Raw genomic sequence first — 18,537 nt, 5'->3', positions numbered from 1 at the left:
TGGCCTTGGTTTCATAGAGAGACTGTTCCTCTCACATCCTAATTTAGTGTAGAAGATGTTTTTCTGTTGGTCAACTAACTACCTTAGAGAAGTCATACTAATACTGACAATCACAGACATGTTACTAAAAAGAAGCAATAGCCAATGAAACCTGGATGGGGAGAGTTCAAGTTCAAAAACCCAGATTTCTGACACATACATGTACGTACACACACACACACACACACACACACACACACACCCGGCCTGGTTTTAAATAACTGGGATATGGTACAAACAAAACAGTCTTTGCACTCAAGTCACAAAGAGTCTGATAGAGGAGACAGACAACAAATATACTAACAAACAAAAACTTTCAAATTATAGTGTGAGTGCCATGGGAAGACAAACAAGGCGGTTGGTAGAAAGAGTGGATGGTGGGTGATAAAAGGTGATCAGGGCAGGCCTCTCAGAGGGTGTGCCCCGTGGACCGAGGCTTGAAAGACAGAGCTGGTTATGCACGGCAAGAAAGCAAGCAGACTTCTGGGCAGGGGCGACAGCAGGGCGTCCTGCTGTGGAATGAACTCGGTGTGTCACGGGCCAAACAGGAGGGGACCGTGGTTGGCACGGGATTGGCAGGGACCAGTTTTCCTCTGTGTGGTGTAGATTTCTGTCCAGTGAAGTCAGTGGAACCCTGGAGACATATTCCACACATTCAAGGGGTGAGGGCTTCCCTTTCCTGACACAGAGAGTAAGTAACAGGGAAAGGATGGAATAGAAAAATCTGGAAGAAAAACTGGAAAGGAAAAATGAAAGCTTTTATTAACTTTCTTTCTGAATATTGATACCCCTCCCTCTCTGCCCCTCTCACCAAACTGGATCAACAAAACATTAAGTATGGATGAGACATTATTCCTGAAGAACTGATTTTTTAAAAATGTATTTTATTGGCGTAGAGTTGATTTGCCATGTCATGTTCATTTCTGCCATACTTGAAAGTGATTCAGTTATACATACGTATATGTGTCTATATATATATATTTTTATCATACTCTTTTCCATTATGGTTTATCACGGGATATTGAGTATAGTTTCCTGTGGATCTTGTTGTTTACCCATTGTGTATGTAATAGGTTGCATGTGCTAACCCCCAACTCCCAATCCATCCCTTCCCTCACTCCCCCGCCTTGACAATCACAAGTCTGATCTCTGTGTCTGTGACTCTGTTTCATAGGTAAGTTCACGTGTGTCTGATTTTAGATTCCACATGTAAGTGATATCATATGGCATTTGTCTTTCTCTGTCTGACTTACTTCATTTAGCATGAGAGTCTCTTGTTGCATCCATGTTGCTGCAAATGCCATTATTTTGCTCTTTTTCATGACTGAATAACATTCCACTGTTTACATACGCCACAACTTCTTTATCCATTCATCTGTCAGTAGACATTTAGGTTATTTCCATGTCTTGGCTATTGTAAGTAGTGCTGCTGTGAAATAAGGGTGCATTTGTCTTTCTGAATTAGAATTTTCTCTGGATAAATATCCAGGAGTGGTATTTCAGGATGGTATGTTAACTCTGTTTTTAGTTTTTGGAGGAACCTCATGCTATTCTCCATAGTGGCTGCACCAACTTACATTCCCACCAACAGTGTAGGAGGGTTCCCTTTTCTCCACACCCTCACCAGCATTTATTTAGTTGTAGACATTTTGATGATGGCCATTCTGACTGGTGTGAGTTTTGCAGTTTGGATTTGCATTTCCCTGATGTTTAGTATCTTTTCCTTTGCCTGTTGGCTCTGTGTATGTCTGAAGAACTGCTTTATAGTTGTGACCTAGGCTGGAAGTCTGTCTCTCTCAGTTTATTTTTTAGGGCTGGGGGATGTTTTGAAGACCCTGTATGAACCGTGTTACCCCTCAGCTGTTGTCTTGTCTAAGTAGACAGTTAGTCTGCTTAGGTTTCTTTGGTGAAAACCAGGGTGACTGTACAACCTGAAGATTCCACAGCACCTTCTTTTTGGGAAAATAGCTGAACTGTCTAATTCACAAAAGAATGAGATCCTTTTCTTCTGACACTTTTAGGGTTATGGATTGTTTACTCTTTAGGTTGTAAGAGGAAATCTATGTGTTCAATTCAGTTCCTTGATATGTCTTATTCATGCCACATAATGTTTTAATTAAGAAAAAAAAACCTAAATTGTTGACATTACCATGTGGGGAGATTTCAAATTAAAAAAAATATGTATTTCTGACTTAAAAATATTTATATAGTATTTATATATTTGGCTGTTCTGTGTCTTAGTTGTGGTGTGTGGGATCTTTAGCTATGGCATGCAAACCCTTTGTGGTGGCCTGTGAGATCTAGTTCCCCAACCAGGAATTGAACCTGGACCCTCCGCATTTGGAGTGTGGAATCTTAGCCACTGGACCACCAGGGAAGTCCCTCTGACTTCTTTTTGAAAGTGGCAAACCTGGCAATACTGGGCATATCCTCCTACAGAGGTGGGATCATTGGCTTGGGGAGAAGTCACTTTCCTTAGACAGGACACTCATTTTCTCCCCCGCCCAGCCTCCACCACCCTGAGACCTGGGAGTGAGAAACTCGGGGGCAGTCCAGGTGTCTGTTCCCAGCACCTTTTTTGATCACCTGTGCCTTCCAAGTTGGAAGCCAAGGTGAACATCATCCCTGGCCTCCCTGCAGGTAACTCCTCATACCCCTGGGCCTCATGGATATTTCAGTTTGCACCTCCTTCATGACTTACTGGACAAACTCAGTGTTGATAGTTACATCTGGGCCATTTGGTAGGTAGCATGTAGGCCCTCTCATGATCACAGACCCCCTCACCCAATCACTGATACTTCCCATCACTGGGCACTGGCTGGCAGGCAGGTGCGGGGGGGCATCTTTCTATGTGAACAAGACATGATCCCTTGATTCTATGAGCCTTCCTGCCCAGGATGGACATGGCCATTTCTCAGTGGAGCTGATAGGGAAAGAAATTTATTACCCACAGGCTTCACTTTAGGAAGACGAAGATTCTGAAGATATAACATCTATTCTTTGCTCAAAAGATGTTATTTCCTTTTCCTATTTTTTTCCCCCAGATGAGTTGAATATCAAGTCAATGATGTCTTCTCCTCTTCCAAATTAATATCCCAGATTTTAGAAAAAAACAATCATGGTAGAAAGGAAGATGAATATTTTTGATTTTTGCATTTCATATTCTTACTGTTGAGGTCCTGGAATAGAACCATTCATTTCCCAGAGGACATCAAGTCCCTAACAGGTACAAGAGAGTTAGGTGTGCACACAGCTACCTCTCTTTGGCCCCTATTGTAGAACTAGCTGGGTTTTTGGCTTCCATTTTTGATGCATGTACATAACCCTGAAGGGACAGCCTCACAGATGCAAATTGTAAAAAGAACCCAATGATCTGGACCTGGGCACATGTTTGGCATCCTGGCAGAAATTCAGATGTTAGATGGAGTGCTTCAGTTTCCTCTGAAAATTTCATGTGAACATTATCTATGGTCATTTTAATTGTGAAAGCAAGACTTAAATGGTTGTTAAAATACAGGTCCTAACATTCAATTGCTTCCCTGGTGGCTCAGAGGTTAAAGCGTCTGCTTCCAATGCGGGAGACCCGGGTTTGATCCCTGAGTTGGAAAGATCCCCTGGAGAAGGCAATGGTAACCCACTCCAGTATTCTTGCCTGGAGAATCCCATGGACGGACAAGCCTGGTAGGGGGGTCCACGGGGTCGCAAAGAGTCAGACATGACTGAGCGACTTCACTATAACAGTCAATAAAACAGAAATGAAGCCTGTGGGTAATAAATTTCTTTCCCTATCAGCTCCACTGAGAAATGGCCATGTCCATCCGGGGCAGGAAGGCTCATAGAATCAAGGGATCATTTCTTAATTTTGTTACCCCAAACTAATCTCAGTTTCTAGAGTACACAGCCAAGCAGCCCCTCTTTCTCTTTTCCCTGCCCTCTGAAACACTGTATTTTACACAAAATAGTTCACAATATACATATTTTTCTCACTTAGATTTTTTTAACTTAACAATATGACTAAAGAATATTCTATGTCAGTACATGTAAATCAGCCTCATTATTTATCCTAGCTACACCCTAGATCATTATAAAGATGTTCCATATTTATTTAGCCAGCCCTTTGTAAATGAGCATGTAGGCTGTTTATAGGTTTTTGTTACTATTTTAAAAATTCTGCAACAAATACCCTTGTACATAGGTCTTTGATCATATGCATGAGAATATGATAGATCTTTAGAATAAATTTCTAGGAATTAAATTGCTAGGTCAAACATCATGTGAGCTTAAGATTTTGATAGATATTGCCCTCCAGAAAGGTGAACTCCCACCAGAAAAGCTGGTAGAACTTGCCCACTTCAGTATGTTGTTCAGTCAGTAAGTCCTGTCTGACTCTTTGCAACCTCATGGACTGTAGCATACCAGGCTCCTCTGTCCTCCACTGTCTCCTGGAGTTCGCTCAGATTCATGTCCATTGAGTCAGTGATGCTATCTAACCAACTCATCCTCTGCCACCCCCTTCTCCTTTTGCCTTCAGTCTTTCCCAGCATCAGGGTCTGTTCCAATGAGTTGGCTCTTTGCATCAAGTGGCCAAAGTATTGGAGCTTCAGCTTCAGTAACAGTCCTTCCTAATGAATATTCAGGGTTTATTTCCTTTAGGATTGAATGGTTTGATCTCCTTGCAGTCCAAGAGCTACTTAAGTCTTCTAATAAATGTAACTTCATTTGCCAGTCTGATAAGTGAATAGGCTAGCTCGCTGTAGTTTTAACATGCTTTTTAAAATTATCAGCAAGGCTGAACTTCTTATATTTCTAAAAGTAATTTGTATTTCTTTTTCCTTAAACTGTCTATGTCTATTTTGTGTATAGTAGTTATATATTTTAATCCCAAATTTGTAATTTATCCCTTCCCCTACTTTCCCCTTTGGTAATCATATGTTAATTTTCCATGTTTGTGAATCTATTTCTATTTTGTAAATAAATTAATTTGTATCATTGTTTTTTATTTTAGATTCCACATATAAGTGATATCATTTAGCATTTGTCTTTCTCTGCCTTGTTTACATCACTTAGTAAGATAATCTCTAAGGTCCATCCATGTTGGTGCCAATGGCATTATCTCATCGTTTTTTATGGCTGAATTGTACTCCACTGTATATATATATACCGCTTCTTTATCCATTCATCTGGTGATGGACACCTAAGTTGCTTCCATGTCTAGACTGTTCTAAATAGTGCTGAAATGAACACTGGGGGTGCATGCATCTTTTTGAATTAGAGTTTTCTCTGGATGTATGCCCAGGAATGGGATTTCTGGGTCATACTGTGGTTCTATTTTCAGTTTTTTAAGGAACCTCCATACTGCTTTCCATAGTGACTGCACCAATTTATATTCCCACCAACAGTGTGGGAGGGTTCCATTTTCTTCACACTTTCCAGCATTCATTATGTGTAGACTTTTTTATGATGGCTATTCTGGTTGGTGTGAGGTGGTACCTCACTGTATTTTTAATTTTTGATAATTAATGTTGTATTTTTGATAATTAGAGATGTTGAGCACATTTAGTAGATATTTTTTGATTTTTGAGTTTTCCTTATTAAGAATAGGTCAAGTCAACCGGTGTGTCCTGCATTTCAGGCTGATTCTTTACCAGCTGAGTTACCAGGGAAGCCCTTCATTTATTCAAGGGTTCTTTTACATCCTTCAGTATGATGTGATTGTTTTCTTCATGAGAATGTTGTGTAGCTCTTATTCTTTTGTTCTTAAATGTCTTCTCTTTACTGATTGCATTTATAAATTAAAACCTTTCTTCTATTTTTTTAGCATTATTATATGAATACAAGAGAGCTATTCACATTTGCATATTTAATTTGTATCAGCCTCCTTACTAAATTCTTTTACCATTTGTAACAGTTTTTCACTTACTAAATTCTTTTCTTATTTGTAATAGTTTTCCATTTTCATTATCAGGCATACATCATTTGAAAATAATGATCATATTATCTCTTCTTAAAAAATATTTTTTACAATGAACCACACAAAGATTACTTTGGTAATTTTAACTTTTCTGGGACCTGGCAGACATTGAAGGCAGTTGATTATTATTTAGTCATCTGGATCTTTATTTCCATTTCTGGGAACTGTTCACAGAGAATTAATCCAAGAGGAGATTCAAGTTAGGAGAACAGTTGAGTGTGTGATGGTGCAGCCTCTCCAGGGACTATTACCCAAACTCCATTATGAGAGTTAGAAAAAAAAATAAATGAAATAATTCATATGATATTAAGTGAGAAGAGCAGAATAAAAAAGAGCATGTCTACACAATATTATGTCTACTCAAAGCACAAGGACCCTAAAGGAGACTTTTAAAGGGTTGATTTTTAGTATGGAGGAAGCAGAGCAATAATAGAAAGATCAAGATCAATTCAAGAGATGTCTATGGAGGATTGTATCTAAAACCAGTTGGCTGGGTGACTGCTGAGGTGGTATTGTATTCCTTGTCTTAACAGATGGCTAGAAGTACAATTATTTTATAGATTATTGTTAGACTGAAATGAGGACGTATTTGTAAAGAATCTCATGCGCTGTCTGCACAGTATAGCTGCGGGCTTCCTCCTCTTTTTCAGCCTTATTTTTTCTCTCTTGTCTGATTGCATCAGCTATTTCTCTTAAAGCATAGGGACTAATGGTGGGATAAGGGACAATGGACATTCTTATCTTTTTCTCTGACACGTGTGGGCATGCTTCATGTGTTGTGCCATTAGGCAGAATGGCTTTTATTTTCTTTTGGCTAAAAGATATCTATTCCTATGTAGTATGTTTTATCCTGTAAAAATATTCATTTATTTTTAATTTATTGAGTTTTTGAAACCTGGCAGTATGTGTTGAATCTGTTCAAATACCTTTTGAGTACCTCCACAGTCACTCTGATAATTAATCCTTCCCCCAATTCCTGATGTAGGTAGTAAGTAGCTCCTTATGTCCAGCTCTTTCTTTCCTAATAGTGATGTAACATTTTTATTCTTTTTTCCCTCAAGGGTTTGAGGTCCTGGCTTCTGCTTCCCATTACTGGCCATTGGAAAATGTGGATGGGATCCACGAACTTCAGGAGACAACTGGAGGTAGACAGGGGTGGGAACAGAAACTGGGGCCCCATGGGCATCTCTTAGGAATTAGGGGCAGTCCAGAGAGACAGGGAACAACAAACAGCATCAGCTGTGAAGCCAGGATGACAGAGATGAATAGACGTTTGTGTTGCTTCCCCTTAATAATTGTTATTGCAAAGTATTTTCACTAGAACTTTTATATGTTTTTATGATTAAAAGACAACATTTATGTTTCAGAATATTAAGATGTGCATTTTCTCCAACAACCTTGAAACAAAAGCAGCTGTTTTCAGCTTTAACCTGATGGGTCAACCTCTGTACAAGTCAGGATGTATGTTTTCTAGGTAGACACAAATGGCGTAATCTACACGCCTGCCAAAGCAGGGACCCATTTGAATCTAGGACCAAAGGTTGTGCCAGTGAAGAGTAATGCCCTGTTTGTGAGGTCACAATTTCATTTAGCAAAGGTAATCCCACCCACCCATCAGCTCTTCCATGCTTCACTGACAGCCCCCCTGTCATTGAACATCACCTAAGATGCTTCCAGTGGTCTGCAATTCCATGGAAAATAAAGTTTCTATCTGACTTAGTTCAGACTTTTACCGGAAGGAGAAACCCCAGACAGCCCTGAGTACTTTTTCCATCCCAATAAGATTTTTTAAAGTGTAAGTTTTGAGTAATTTGGGATGTTCTGACATTTTAATTTTTATTCCTCTTGATTATGTCCAGTGATTGATTTGTACAGCAGGAAGTTTATGTACAACCATGCTAGCACATGCTCAGATTGTCTGTACTGGTTCTTTGCAATAGATTAAAAAAGAAAACCCACGTTGCTGCTTGTTAGGATTCTCACACCAGCACACTGATTTGTTCCTTATTCCCAGGATGTCATGTGCTGTCATAAATTGTCACCTCAGATTCTAAAATGTCTTTCTTAAACTTTGCAAATCAGGAAGTATTACAGTGGATGTCTCTGCTGCTGGCATCCTTAAAGGCACTCAAAGAGCAGGGCCCTCCAGAAGGATGCTGTCCTCCTTCCTGTGCAGGGCTACCCAAAGCCCTGCCTTCATCCGGCGTTATCTCTTCCTTGCCTGCATGTTGGGCAGCAATGGCGGCCATGATGAAAACTTACACTGAACCATTGGGGCTTCATATATTCTCCAAATAGTCTGTGCTATAGGGATGGACTGTTCCTGCGGCAGTTCATTTCGTGACTATCTCGGGTCAAAAGAAATGGCTTCCCCTTGTCATAATCTAATTTTCTCTTCTCAGGGCTTTTATTTTAAAGCCTTTGAAAGGAGATCATTCCAAGTGGAAAATGCATTGTCAAAATAGCTCCATGTTTAGGACCTGGGTGCTAACATTTCCGTAATTACTTTAGACAAGAGTTCAAATAATGATCCGTATAGTTCTCTCCTCACCCTGTCAACTCATCTCATTGTCATAGGTTATCAGATACAATTACATTGTGGTTGGATTTTGTTCACCCAAAATATTAATTTCCCATAAAACTCAAACTATATTGGTGTTTGTCCCGAAACACTCGAATAATGAACGTTTCACTGCCCTTTTCCGCTGGGTCTATTCTTTATGTTATAGTGCTCTGCTGGCATATTTCAATTTGATTACAGGTTTCTTAAGGCAACAAGAAAAAGGAATAGAATCCATCAGCACATTTTACTGCTGGGGACGGTTGAATGGTGTTGGAAATTATTGCGTGGATGCACTGCTTTGTTATTTGTTGCTGAATTAAATCTCTGTTGTTTTGTCCATTTGTCGTAATAACATGCAGTTGTTTTCATGCTGTGCTTCTGTTTCATCAGTTCTTGTGACATCACAACCGTTAATCCTTTTTGTTAAGGCTACTTTGTGGCCGAGTTCAGTTTCATATCTCTCAACTAAGTATCCGGATGGGAGTTGGGGCCAGCACATGGGAACCAAATACGACAGCCACAGCACCCTAGCTCTGGGACAGTGTGGGGCTGCTGGAGTTGCCATAATGTTGACTGAATAAGTGAGCGGGAGGTGGGGCTGGGAGAGAGAACCCGAGCTGCTTGTGGGAGGAAAGCACACTTATGGACGTGTATTATGTTGAGAGATATGTCAGTTCCATTTGTTTTTTATGTCATTCATTGTGCTTTTTTCTTTTGTTGTTTCACCCAGCATCACGAACCCACAACCTCACTGTGCTCCCTTCTCATAATTCTACCTTTGTTTATACCAATGACTCTGCCTACTCAAATTTCTCTGCAACCGTAGGTGAGCATGTGTTACTTCTGTGTTAAGTTTGGATCTACAGTGAACTGAAAGGCCAATCTGATCTGGTTCTATACGAATTCACTATATCTTGACTAGCAAATGAGCGCATATCTTCCCAAGAGCCAAAGATTCAGGGTATTTGATGGTAAGGACTTAAGACCGCGGCTTAATTCTAAAGGAAATATCACAGACTGAAGGATAGTAGGGTAGGGTGTGTCTGTGCACTTTCAAGCAACCAGGGTCTTCCAAACCGGCTGCTTATTTTCAGAACAATACAGACATAAGATGAGATAGTTTCCAAAAAATAAACCTTGTTTGGATTTTTTTAATGGATTATATTCTTTTGGGAAGGAAAAATATGCCCTTGAAATGGAAAATTAAAGTCAATTTTAAAATACCTCATCAAAAATTTGATGTCTTGCAAACACTAAAATCAGCATTTCTTCTGTAGCTGGAATTTTTTTTTTTTTAAATCATTAGAAGCTGTTTTCTAAAAGACACCCGCAAGAGTCATGGTTAAATGATTATCTTATTTAATAACCTCCAAGGCCCACATGTTTCAGATTTTTCTCAGGCAGAACAGAACAGGACAGATAGTAGCAATTGGGCAGCTTTCTGGTCAGTATGGAAAGTTGGCTCAGATAATTTAGGTCTTGCTCCTGACCTTTTTAAAAATATATAACCTGATCGTTCTTTCAACTATGGGGTGTTTCACTTCCAAAATTAATTTTGCCAAGCAAATTGTCTGCTTTAGGGGTTTATACAGCCTCATTCAATCCTGCAACTTCAAGTTGCCCATTTTAACTATGTAATATATAGATTCCCCATCCCCAGCAATAAATCAGATAGATTTTTTAAAAAATGAATTTAAAACAGTAAGGAAAGACATTGAAGTCCTTCAGGTTGGTATCTACATGCCAACGGTTGTTAGAGAATCTGACCTGGGGTAGTGGTCGAGTCAGAGGGCCCCTGGCACTTCTGTCCATCTTCAGCTGGACCACCAGCTCTGAGGGCAGGACGCAGCTGCCACAGGGCAGAGGAGGCATCTGAGTGGCTTTGGTCCCAGTCAACAGTGTGTGACTCGTCACCCTTGGCTTTTATAGTCTTCCCTTATCTATTCTGTAAACCATTTCCATCACACTGACACCATCAGAGAGGTCTGCTATCAGAATGGGACAAACAAATGATGGTGGAGCTGGCGTCCCCGCCAGGACTACTGGCCCTGCGGTCCAGTCACTGGCAGGCTCTGCTGGGGTGACTGAAGTGTGGCGCTGAGTTTCCCTCCTAGAGCCTGGAAAGGAATTCTCTTAAAATCATGGGTTCCCATGTGTCGGGTCACGGGCTTTCAGTGAGAGAATTCAGAAGAGAGAGAGTGCAGGTGTAGTTTTGCATCTGAAATTGAATCTCAGAGTTTCACCTGAAAAGCCTCGTGTAAAGAAGACAGTGAGAAGGACTCCAAAGCTAATCATATGGCTCCTGGTAACTCAAATACAGTATTTATAATGTGGTCATATTCAATGCATATTATACACTGGGATGATATTAATTACTAGATACAATATTAATAAGATAGAATATTATTTAATATTGACACTAATACATTACTTATAGTCTAGTTTGCAATTATGAAATGTTAAATGCCATTAATATTAAATAATATCTGTAACGTCATTGAATAGAAATATTTAATTATAAATAGAAATAATACAGCGTATTTAAATCAAAGTTGTCTGTAAGCCTGACACGTCTCTGGACTTTTCATCTCCTGCAATTATTAATCTACAATGTTTGCCATTCTTCTTACTTAGATATTGTAGAAGGAAAGGTCAACAAAGGCATTTACCTCAAGGAGGGAAAAGGAGTCACATTTCTCTATTACAGAAAGAACAAAACTTCCTGCATCAGTAATCCGGCACAGTGCGGCCCTGAGGGTGAGTGATGCGCTCCATTCTTTTCTTCCTTTCTTTCAAGTTCATTTCACTGCCAGGTGGCATCTGTTCCTCTGGGCTGTGGCAGATGTGGAGACAAAGTTCAGCTGCACCATGCGTGCGCATGTCACGTACGGACTTGAGGGGAGGGGTGGGGATGGGGATGCAGAGACTGGTCCTGGAGACGGAATTAACACACCATTTCACAGAGGCATGAGAGCAAAGTATTTAATCTTGTAAAGCAAAAAAGCAACAGACAACAACAACCAAAACCCCCAAGAAACAGACGAAAAAGACGCCTCCATAAAAAGCAGACACGGCGATGTCGCAGTGGAGCTTGGATGGGGCCATGGCGTTTGTGGGCAGGAAATTGATGGTGTGGCTCACGGGACGCTATTTCTGGCTCCAGGATGTTGGCCATGGGTCTGGGCGGGGCATGCCTCTTAAGACTCGTGCCATGGGTTCGCTTCTTTTATATCCGTGGAGATTGGAGGGGGCAGTGGTGAGAGCTGTCCTAGCGAAAGGTTGTAGACCTATGGTTAAAATAATACCATGGGTGAAACACACAGGTACAAAAGTGAAGTTAGGAATCTATTCCTTCTTCTTCCTTTTTTTTTTTTTTTTCTCTATGAAAAGTAACCAGATCTCTAGGATCTGAGCTTCAGAAAATGAAGATTTGAGCCACATTTCAAAATGTTCTGGGAAACTGTTCTCTACCATCCAAATCAGTTTCGAGCCTCCAAGTTCCATTATCCTAAGCAACTGAAAAGTTTTCTTTCTAGGAAAAAAAAAGAGTTTAATGCAAGCGGGTCTGAGAGCCCTAAGTCTTTTTGGGCATCCAATGGGCTTATCAAAACTGCCCTGTGATGAATTCATTGGTTACATTCCAGTAAAGCAAACAAAGCTTAACAAGGTGATCACGTGTGGGAGGATACATTTTGGACTTTGCAGAACCCAGAGTTTTGAGAAAGGGATTTGAGGTCTAAAACCACAGCCAGGTTTACAAATCCACAGTTCAAGCTGTTCCTGAATTCAAACAGCCCTATAAACACAGCAGAGTTGTTTATTTCTCTAAATTTAAAACAGCCCCGCCTCAGCTACAAGGACTAAGGGAAACAAGAGGGCAGCCGGTGCTTGCCCCACCCTCTCCCTGCCTTGATCAGGACGGCCGAAGAGGAGGAGGAGCAGGGTAGGGATGTGTTTCTGTCCAGTTTGTCTCTGCGTCTGAGAGGCAACAGTCTCTCTTTGGAAGAACGGTCTCCACAGCCCCAGCTACCAACTGGAATTGACTCAGGTGGGAGGGGAAGGTCCCAGGAATTCCAGTAACTGGGCACTGTCACAGATAAGCAGCCTTTGAATGATGACTATGATGGGACCAGTGGTGACTATGATAGTGACCAGCTACTGGAAATCAAAACTATCGGAAAACTTAACCTGAATTCTGAGGTCGTAAACTAGAGGCCTCTGAGCTCACCCTGCCCTGTGGCTGTGCCTGGTTTTGCAGGCATGGAGTTAAAATTTTTGATTAGCTGCCAAAGTTGAAAAATAGGACAATTTCACATAAAAACACAAATTCCCGGTTTCTCTTGAGAAATCTCCCTCCCTTATTCCGATTTTGTGGGGCTGAATGGAGGGGCCTTCTTTTGTGTTGGACATTGCCCTTCAGCTCATCACTGACTTCTGACCCTGTGATCATTGGACCTGCTGGACATAGAGCATGTTAATGGTTTGGGCTCCAGGGCCAGGTGGTTTGGGTTTCAATGGCGTCCTAATCCTTTCTGTGGTGACCTTGGGCAACCACCTAACTTCTGAGTCCAAATTCCTTACCTGTAACACGGGTCAATCAAAGCCAGATTTTAGTTCCCTGCTCATGGGGCTGTTCTGAAGGCTGGCACGTGGCTGGTCCAACACTGAGAAGCCCTTGGGGTCCTGTCCTGTATGGATGCCTCCCAATGTGCTTCCTGTCCCCAGGATCTCAGTCCTCACTTCGTCCGCCTGCTCAGATGTGACCCCCTGACAGGGGCTGACGTGGTTGGACCAGTCATCATAATCACCCACAATCATGCATTGTTTACTTGGTGTCAGTACCCTTGGACTGCAAGAACCAGTCCATCCTAAAGGAAATCGGTCCTGAATATTCATTGGAAGGACTGATGCTGAAGCTGAAACTCCAGTACTTTGGCCATGTGATGTGAAGAACTGACTCATTGGAAAAGACCCTGATGCTGGGAAAGATTGAAGGCAGGAGGAGAAGGGGACAACAGAGGATGAGGTGGTTGGATGGCATCACCAACTCGATGGACATGAGTTTGAGCGAGCTCTGGGAGTTGGTGATGGTCAGGGAAGCCTGGCATGCTGCAGTCCATGGGGTCACATGACTGAGTGACTGAACTAAACTGGAGTGTTCTAATCCCATTACATGTATTAACTCATTTCATCCTCAAAAAAATGAGACAGACAAGAGCTCACGTGGTATAGAGAGCTGTAAACTTTGGCTTCATGTTCCCACCCTGTTGATAGCTTCTCGTGTGTCCTGGTTAACTGGAACCTTTGAAGGTATTTTTTGGGTGGCCACTTTTCTAGAGTGTGGCCAGATATGTGGTGAAGCCAGGAAACCTCAAGTCACCTTTGGCCCCCTGGGGCCATGCTAGCAGGGGTCTTAATGTGGCAGATGCTGAGGGAGGTTGGGTATTTCTTGATCCACCTCCCTCAGTTTGGAGTTCAGACAGGACCACCAAACATGGTGTCATTCGAAGGATCACTGTAAGCATTGCTCCATTTTATTGACCACATCCTTTGCTCTGGGGTGTTTCCTGGGGGCCTCAATGAGCTTACGTTTCTAGGTTTAAGGAGAATAGGATTTAAACAGGAAAAGTCCGTCCAACATTTTTCAAATCAAACTCCACATAGATTTTGAAGTAAGTGAGATGATTTCAAGTGCACTGTTAGTGATTAAACAATTTTTTTTTTTTTGCTTTGCTGGGTCTTTGTGGTTGCTTGAAGTCTTTCTCTAGTTGCAGAGGCAGTGGCTACTCTGTAGTTGCAGAGCTGGGACAATATATATATATATATGTTTGGCTGTGCTGTGTGACTTCTGGGATCTTAGTTTCCTGACGAGAGATTGAACCCAGGCCATGGCAATGACAGCACAGAGTCGTAACCACTGGACCACCAGGGAATTCCCTCAACACTTAAACAAGGAGAGAAACACTTCCCACACCCAGTCAAGCAGGTCAATTATTTTCATATTTGTGATTTCCCAATTCTCTTGTGGTCTCTGTTCATATTTTTGGTTGATTTCATTTTTTTTTTTTAAAGAACGTTGTAGGAGACAGGGTTGAGGTTTGAACTTTTCAAAAAAGGATAAAACATCTGAGCAATTTAGCTGTTCCTTCTCCGAGTTCTCAGCTAGAACGTGGGATCTTCCTTCTCTGCCAGCTGCTCACTCTGAGATTTCGAACCCATGACCTGCTTATCTTCGGGCTTTTCTCCACCCACTTGGCTAGTTTCTCTGGTTTCTGAGCTGACTGTGTGACCTGCCTTTTGGCAAATTGTGCCTCCTGGGAAATTTTCTCATGGGCGTTGGGTGCAAATGGGAGAGAGGCTCTGGAGAATCCTCTGAGAGAGAAAGTCTATTTGAACATAAACCAAAGGAAGCACAGTCTGTGTTCTTTCAATACTGAGGCAACTCTCCTCCAACTCCCACGACCAGCAGAAATCCGCATGAGGAGGGAGTCTTCCTGGAGTGTTGCAGCATCTCGTTTCACTCCCCTGTAAACCTTATTTTAATTTTATTGTTTTATTGGCCTTGCTTGGTCTTTGTTGAGGCACGTGGGCGTTCTTCAGTTGCTTTGCACAGGCTTAGTTACCCCTCAGCATGTGGGATCTTAGTTTCCTGACCAGGAATTGAACGCACATCCCTTGCATTGCAAGGTAGATTCTTAACCAGTTGGAAAGTGGATTCTTAACCGCTGGACCACCAGGGAAGTCCTCCCTATAGACCTTGAGGGCTCAGCTCCAGTGTGGCTCTTACAGAGATGAGTCCCACACCAGTTGCGTTCCCCTTTGCTCTCACAGGTCCCTGTATGTCCCCCTCTGTCCCTTGCATCTTTGGTGATGACCTGTTCATTATGTGTCCTCCTTCTTGGACATTTAGCTCTGCAAGGGCAGGGATTCGTCTGTCTTGGTCACTGCTATATTTTCAGGGATGAATATCAGCACGATAGATGCTCGATCCCTATCAACTGAACAGATACGTCTAGTCTGTCTTTCTGATGCTTAAATGCCTTTGAATTCTTCCCCAGCACATAGCTGATGGGCCATCATTTGCATATCACCTGTGATGAGACCTTCTCCATCCTGAATGGGCCAGTCCTGTTTTTGTACCCCTCTGACTTTTAGATACTTCTTCCTGATATTGGACTAAATTCGTTTTGAATAATTACCTCTAATTCCACTTCACCTCTCAATCATCTTGGATGCCTGCCAGAAAGACCTTCTTCCTGTTTTACTTGTTAATTTTTCCTCCCCTCTGGAAATGTACCCTTCTTTTTTCCCTCTTGTGCATTAGAGCTTCCTCTGCTTATAAACACCAAGAAAGCTGCTATAGCTCCATAGCATTAGCTGGAAAATCTCAGCACCCACATTCTCTTCTCAGCATCGACAGGACTTTTTAGACCCTTTCCATTAGGTTACTAACTTCAACTTTGCATTAAGTCACTAACTTCAATGCCATCAACAAAATGGTAAGCTATTCTGAATGGTGTTTCAGGACAAAAATTTCCAGAAGGGCCTGATTGTTGGGCACAGATCCAACTTCTGTCTTCCTTAGATGATTGGGAGTTTTAGGGATGTTTGAAAGCCTGATGGAGCTTCAGAGAGAAGTATTCATTCATCACGTCCATTTCACAGATGGGGAGACTGAGGTCCAGAGAAGGCACAAGATAGCCTAGAGCCACAGGGTGATTTAGTGCTGAGTTTCTTGAAGTATTGTTTCTAGACCATCAGCAGAAGAGTCCAGTCCAGTGCAGAGACTGCTAAATATGGAACTTCTCAGTCTCCAGGCCAGGACCCACTGAATCCAAATCTCTGTGGACAGGGCCTGGAGATCTGAATTTTAACTCAGGGTGATTTTCATGGACCAAATCTCAGAACTGCTCAAGGCTGACTCTAGCCCACAAATGTGTTTTGTTTGCTGGCATTATGTCGGTTCTCACAAATTTTCTATTTTAACAAGTTTTCGGAATTGTTTTTTGGCAGAATGTATGTGCATGCTAAGTTGTTTTAGTCATGTCCAACTCTTTGCAACTCTATGGACTGTAGCCTGCTAGGTTCTTCTGTCCATGGGATTCTCCAGGCAGGAATACTGGAGTGGGTTGTCACACCCTCCTTCAGGGAATCTTTCCAACCCAGGGATCAAACCTGCATCTCTTAACATCTCCTGCATTGGCAGGCAAGTTCTTTACTACTAGTACCACCTGGGAAGCTTGCGGCAGAATGGGTGTGTTCAAAAAGCCTGCCTAACTGTTTGCAGAAACAGAGCCTCTCTCATGGTGCTTTAAATGCTTTTTTAAATTAATACTCAACTCCCCTGAAAGATAAAATTTCATTAAAAAATCTCTACTTCTGTCTTCTCTTAAAAAATCAGTAAATCCTAGTGTTACCCACCCACCTGGCATCAGTTGGTTAGAGCGAAGGTGACTACCCAGTGTTCTCCAGATTTCCTGAGTCCCTTGGACTCTCAGCTCTCTGGTAGTCCCTTAGACTCTCACAGCTTCCCTGGTAGCTCAGCTGGTAAAGAATCTGCCTGCAATGCAGGAGATCCCGGTTCATGATTCCTGGGTCAGGAAGAGATTCCCTGGAAAAAGGATAGGCTACCCACTCCAGTATTCTTGGGTTTCCCTGGTGGCTCAGCTGGTAAAGAATCCACCTCTAATGCGGGAGACCTGGGTTCAATCCCCGGGTTGGAAGATCTCCTAGAGAAGGGAATGGCTACCCACTCCGGTATTCTGGCCTGGAGAATTCCATGGACTGTATAGTCCATGGGGTTGCAAAGAGTCAGACACGACTGAGCAGCCTTCGCTTTCACTTTGGACTCTCAGCGCTCTGCTTGATGAGACTGAAGGGGAGTGGCCAGTCACCTGTGGTTTTCTTAAAATAGTATTGAGGAGAGAAATGGTGAGAGTGAATGAGAGTCCTAGAGCACCAGATATTTCTAGAAGAAATTAGAGAGCCTTCTGGGGAGGCAGGAAGCGTAGGCATGAGTAGTATTTCATATGCAGGGCTTGATCTGACAAGGAGTGTGTCTGCAAGTTGAAAAATACGGCCTGAGCTGCCTACAGGAGACACGCTGGCTCTCTTATGGAGTCAGTGCCTGGAAAGACAGGCTTTCGAGTTATGGCCTCTGTCATGTATATTAAGGTCAGAGAAGCACTATCCCTCTGGGTCTCGATCATCTTTTTCTCTGCATTTCATTGACCACTTCTACCACTGCAAACTCAACTGTGACTCAAGATGCAATTCCTCATCTTTCACCCAGTGTCTCTTCTGTTAACCAGGTTCTCCACCACTATGACATTTAGCTTTTTTTCTCTCCAAATTTTGCTCTTCATGATATCATTTCTCCCACCCTATTTTGGTTATTACTTCCTTGTAATCATGGAGCTGAGGGGAAAAACTTTTAAGGATACAGTGTGGAAGCTTCAGCATCTTTACCACTTCTCTATGTCAAGTGAGAATCAAGATATTTTTAGGAAAGACAATGAATTTGGGGCCATAGAGTTGATACCTTGTAACATTTCTACTTTAAGAGTAAGGTCTCTTGCATTCACTTAACCATGTATATATAGCCCCACACTTTGCTCCTCAATTGTTCTATGATTTTTAGGAGGAATAAGAAAGTCTTAGGAGCCATTCTCTGTGTTTTTTAGCACCTGGGTCTCTGCACTCTTGAGAACAGGTGAGAATAGATCACTTGAAAGTTTTGCTGAGGAAATTTACACAGCCAGACATAATTCTATCCTTACAGTCCTAATGTGGATGAAAAAAAAAAATGGCATGTCATCCCCTTAACTCAGCTTATATAATATAGACAATGAAGGCAGCAAGGCAGGATGTATTTATGCCAAGGAAGTCCAAGGGTGGGTTATTTACTTTAATTGGTTGAGGTTGAATGATGCAATTATCTAAATTTCCAGTCAGGCTAGAATGT

At 41.9% G+C, this 18,537-nt stretch overlaps 1 protein-coding gene and 1 non-coding gene across 3 annotated transcripts in view; one reads left to right on the top strand and one right to left on the bottom strand.

The window, feature by feature from the left end:
- The window catches only part of ADGRD1 (adhesion G protein-coupled receptor D1), a 176,790-nt gene that overhangs the window by 2,566 nt on the left and 155,687 nt on the right, over positions 1–18,537 (top strand). The window contains exons 3-5 of one of the 2 annotated variants that reach the window (XM_069558652.1): positions 7,072–7,155; positions 9,304–9,399; positions 11,208–11,330. In XM_069558652.1, the coding sequence (XP_069414753.1) occupies positions 7,072–7,155; positions 9,304–9,399; positions 11,208–11,330 (303 nt within the window). The remainder of the gene's footprint in view (positions 1–7,071; positions 7,156–9,303; positions 9,400–11,207; positions 11,331–18,537) is intronic. The other variant, XM_069558653.1, reaches the window with a different exon arrangement.
- On the bottom strand, positions 2,344–2,416 carry TRNAW-CCA (transfer RNA tryptophan (anticodon CCA)). The gene has a single exon. It is a non-coding gene; the product is annotated as a tRNA-Trp (tRNA).

This window comes from Ovis canadensis, chromosome 17 (genome assembly GCF_042477335.2).
Source record: "Ovis canadensis isolate MfBH-ARS-UI-01 breed Bighorn chromosome 17, ARS-UI_OviCan_v2, whole genome shotgun sequence".
In the NCBI taxonomy this organism is placed as follows: Eukaryota; Metazoa; Chordata; class Mammalia; order Artiodactyla; family Bovidae; genus Ovis; species Ovis canadensis.
The sequence above is the reverse complement of the archived record's forward strand: the minus strand, read 5'-3'. Positions and strand labels throughout refer to the sequence as shown.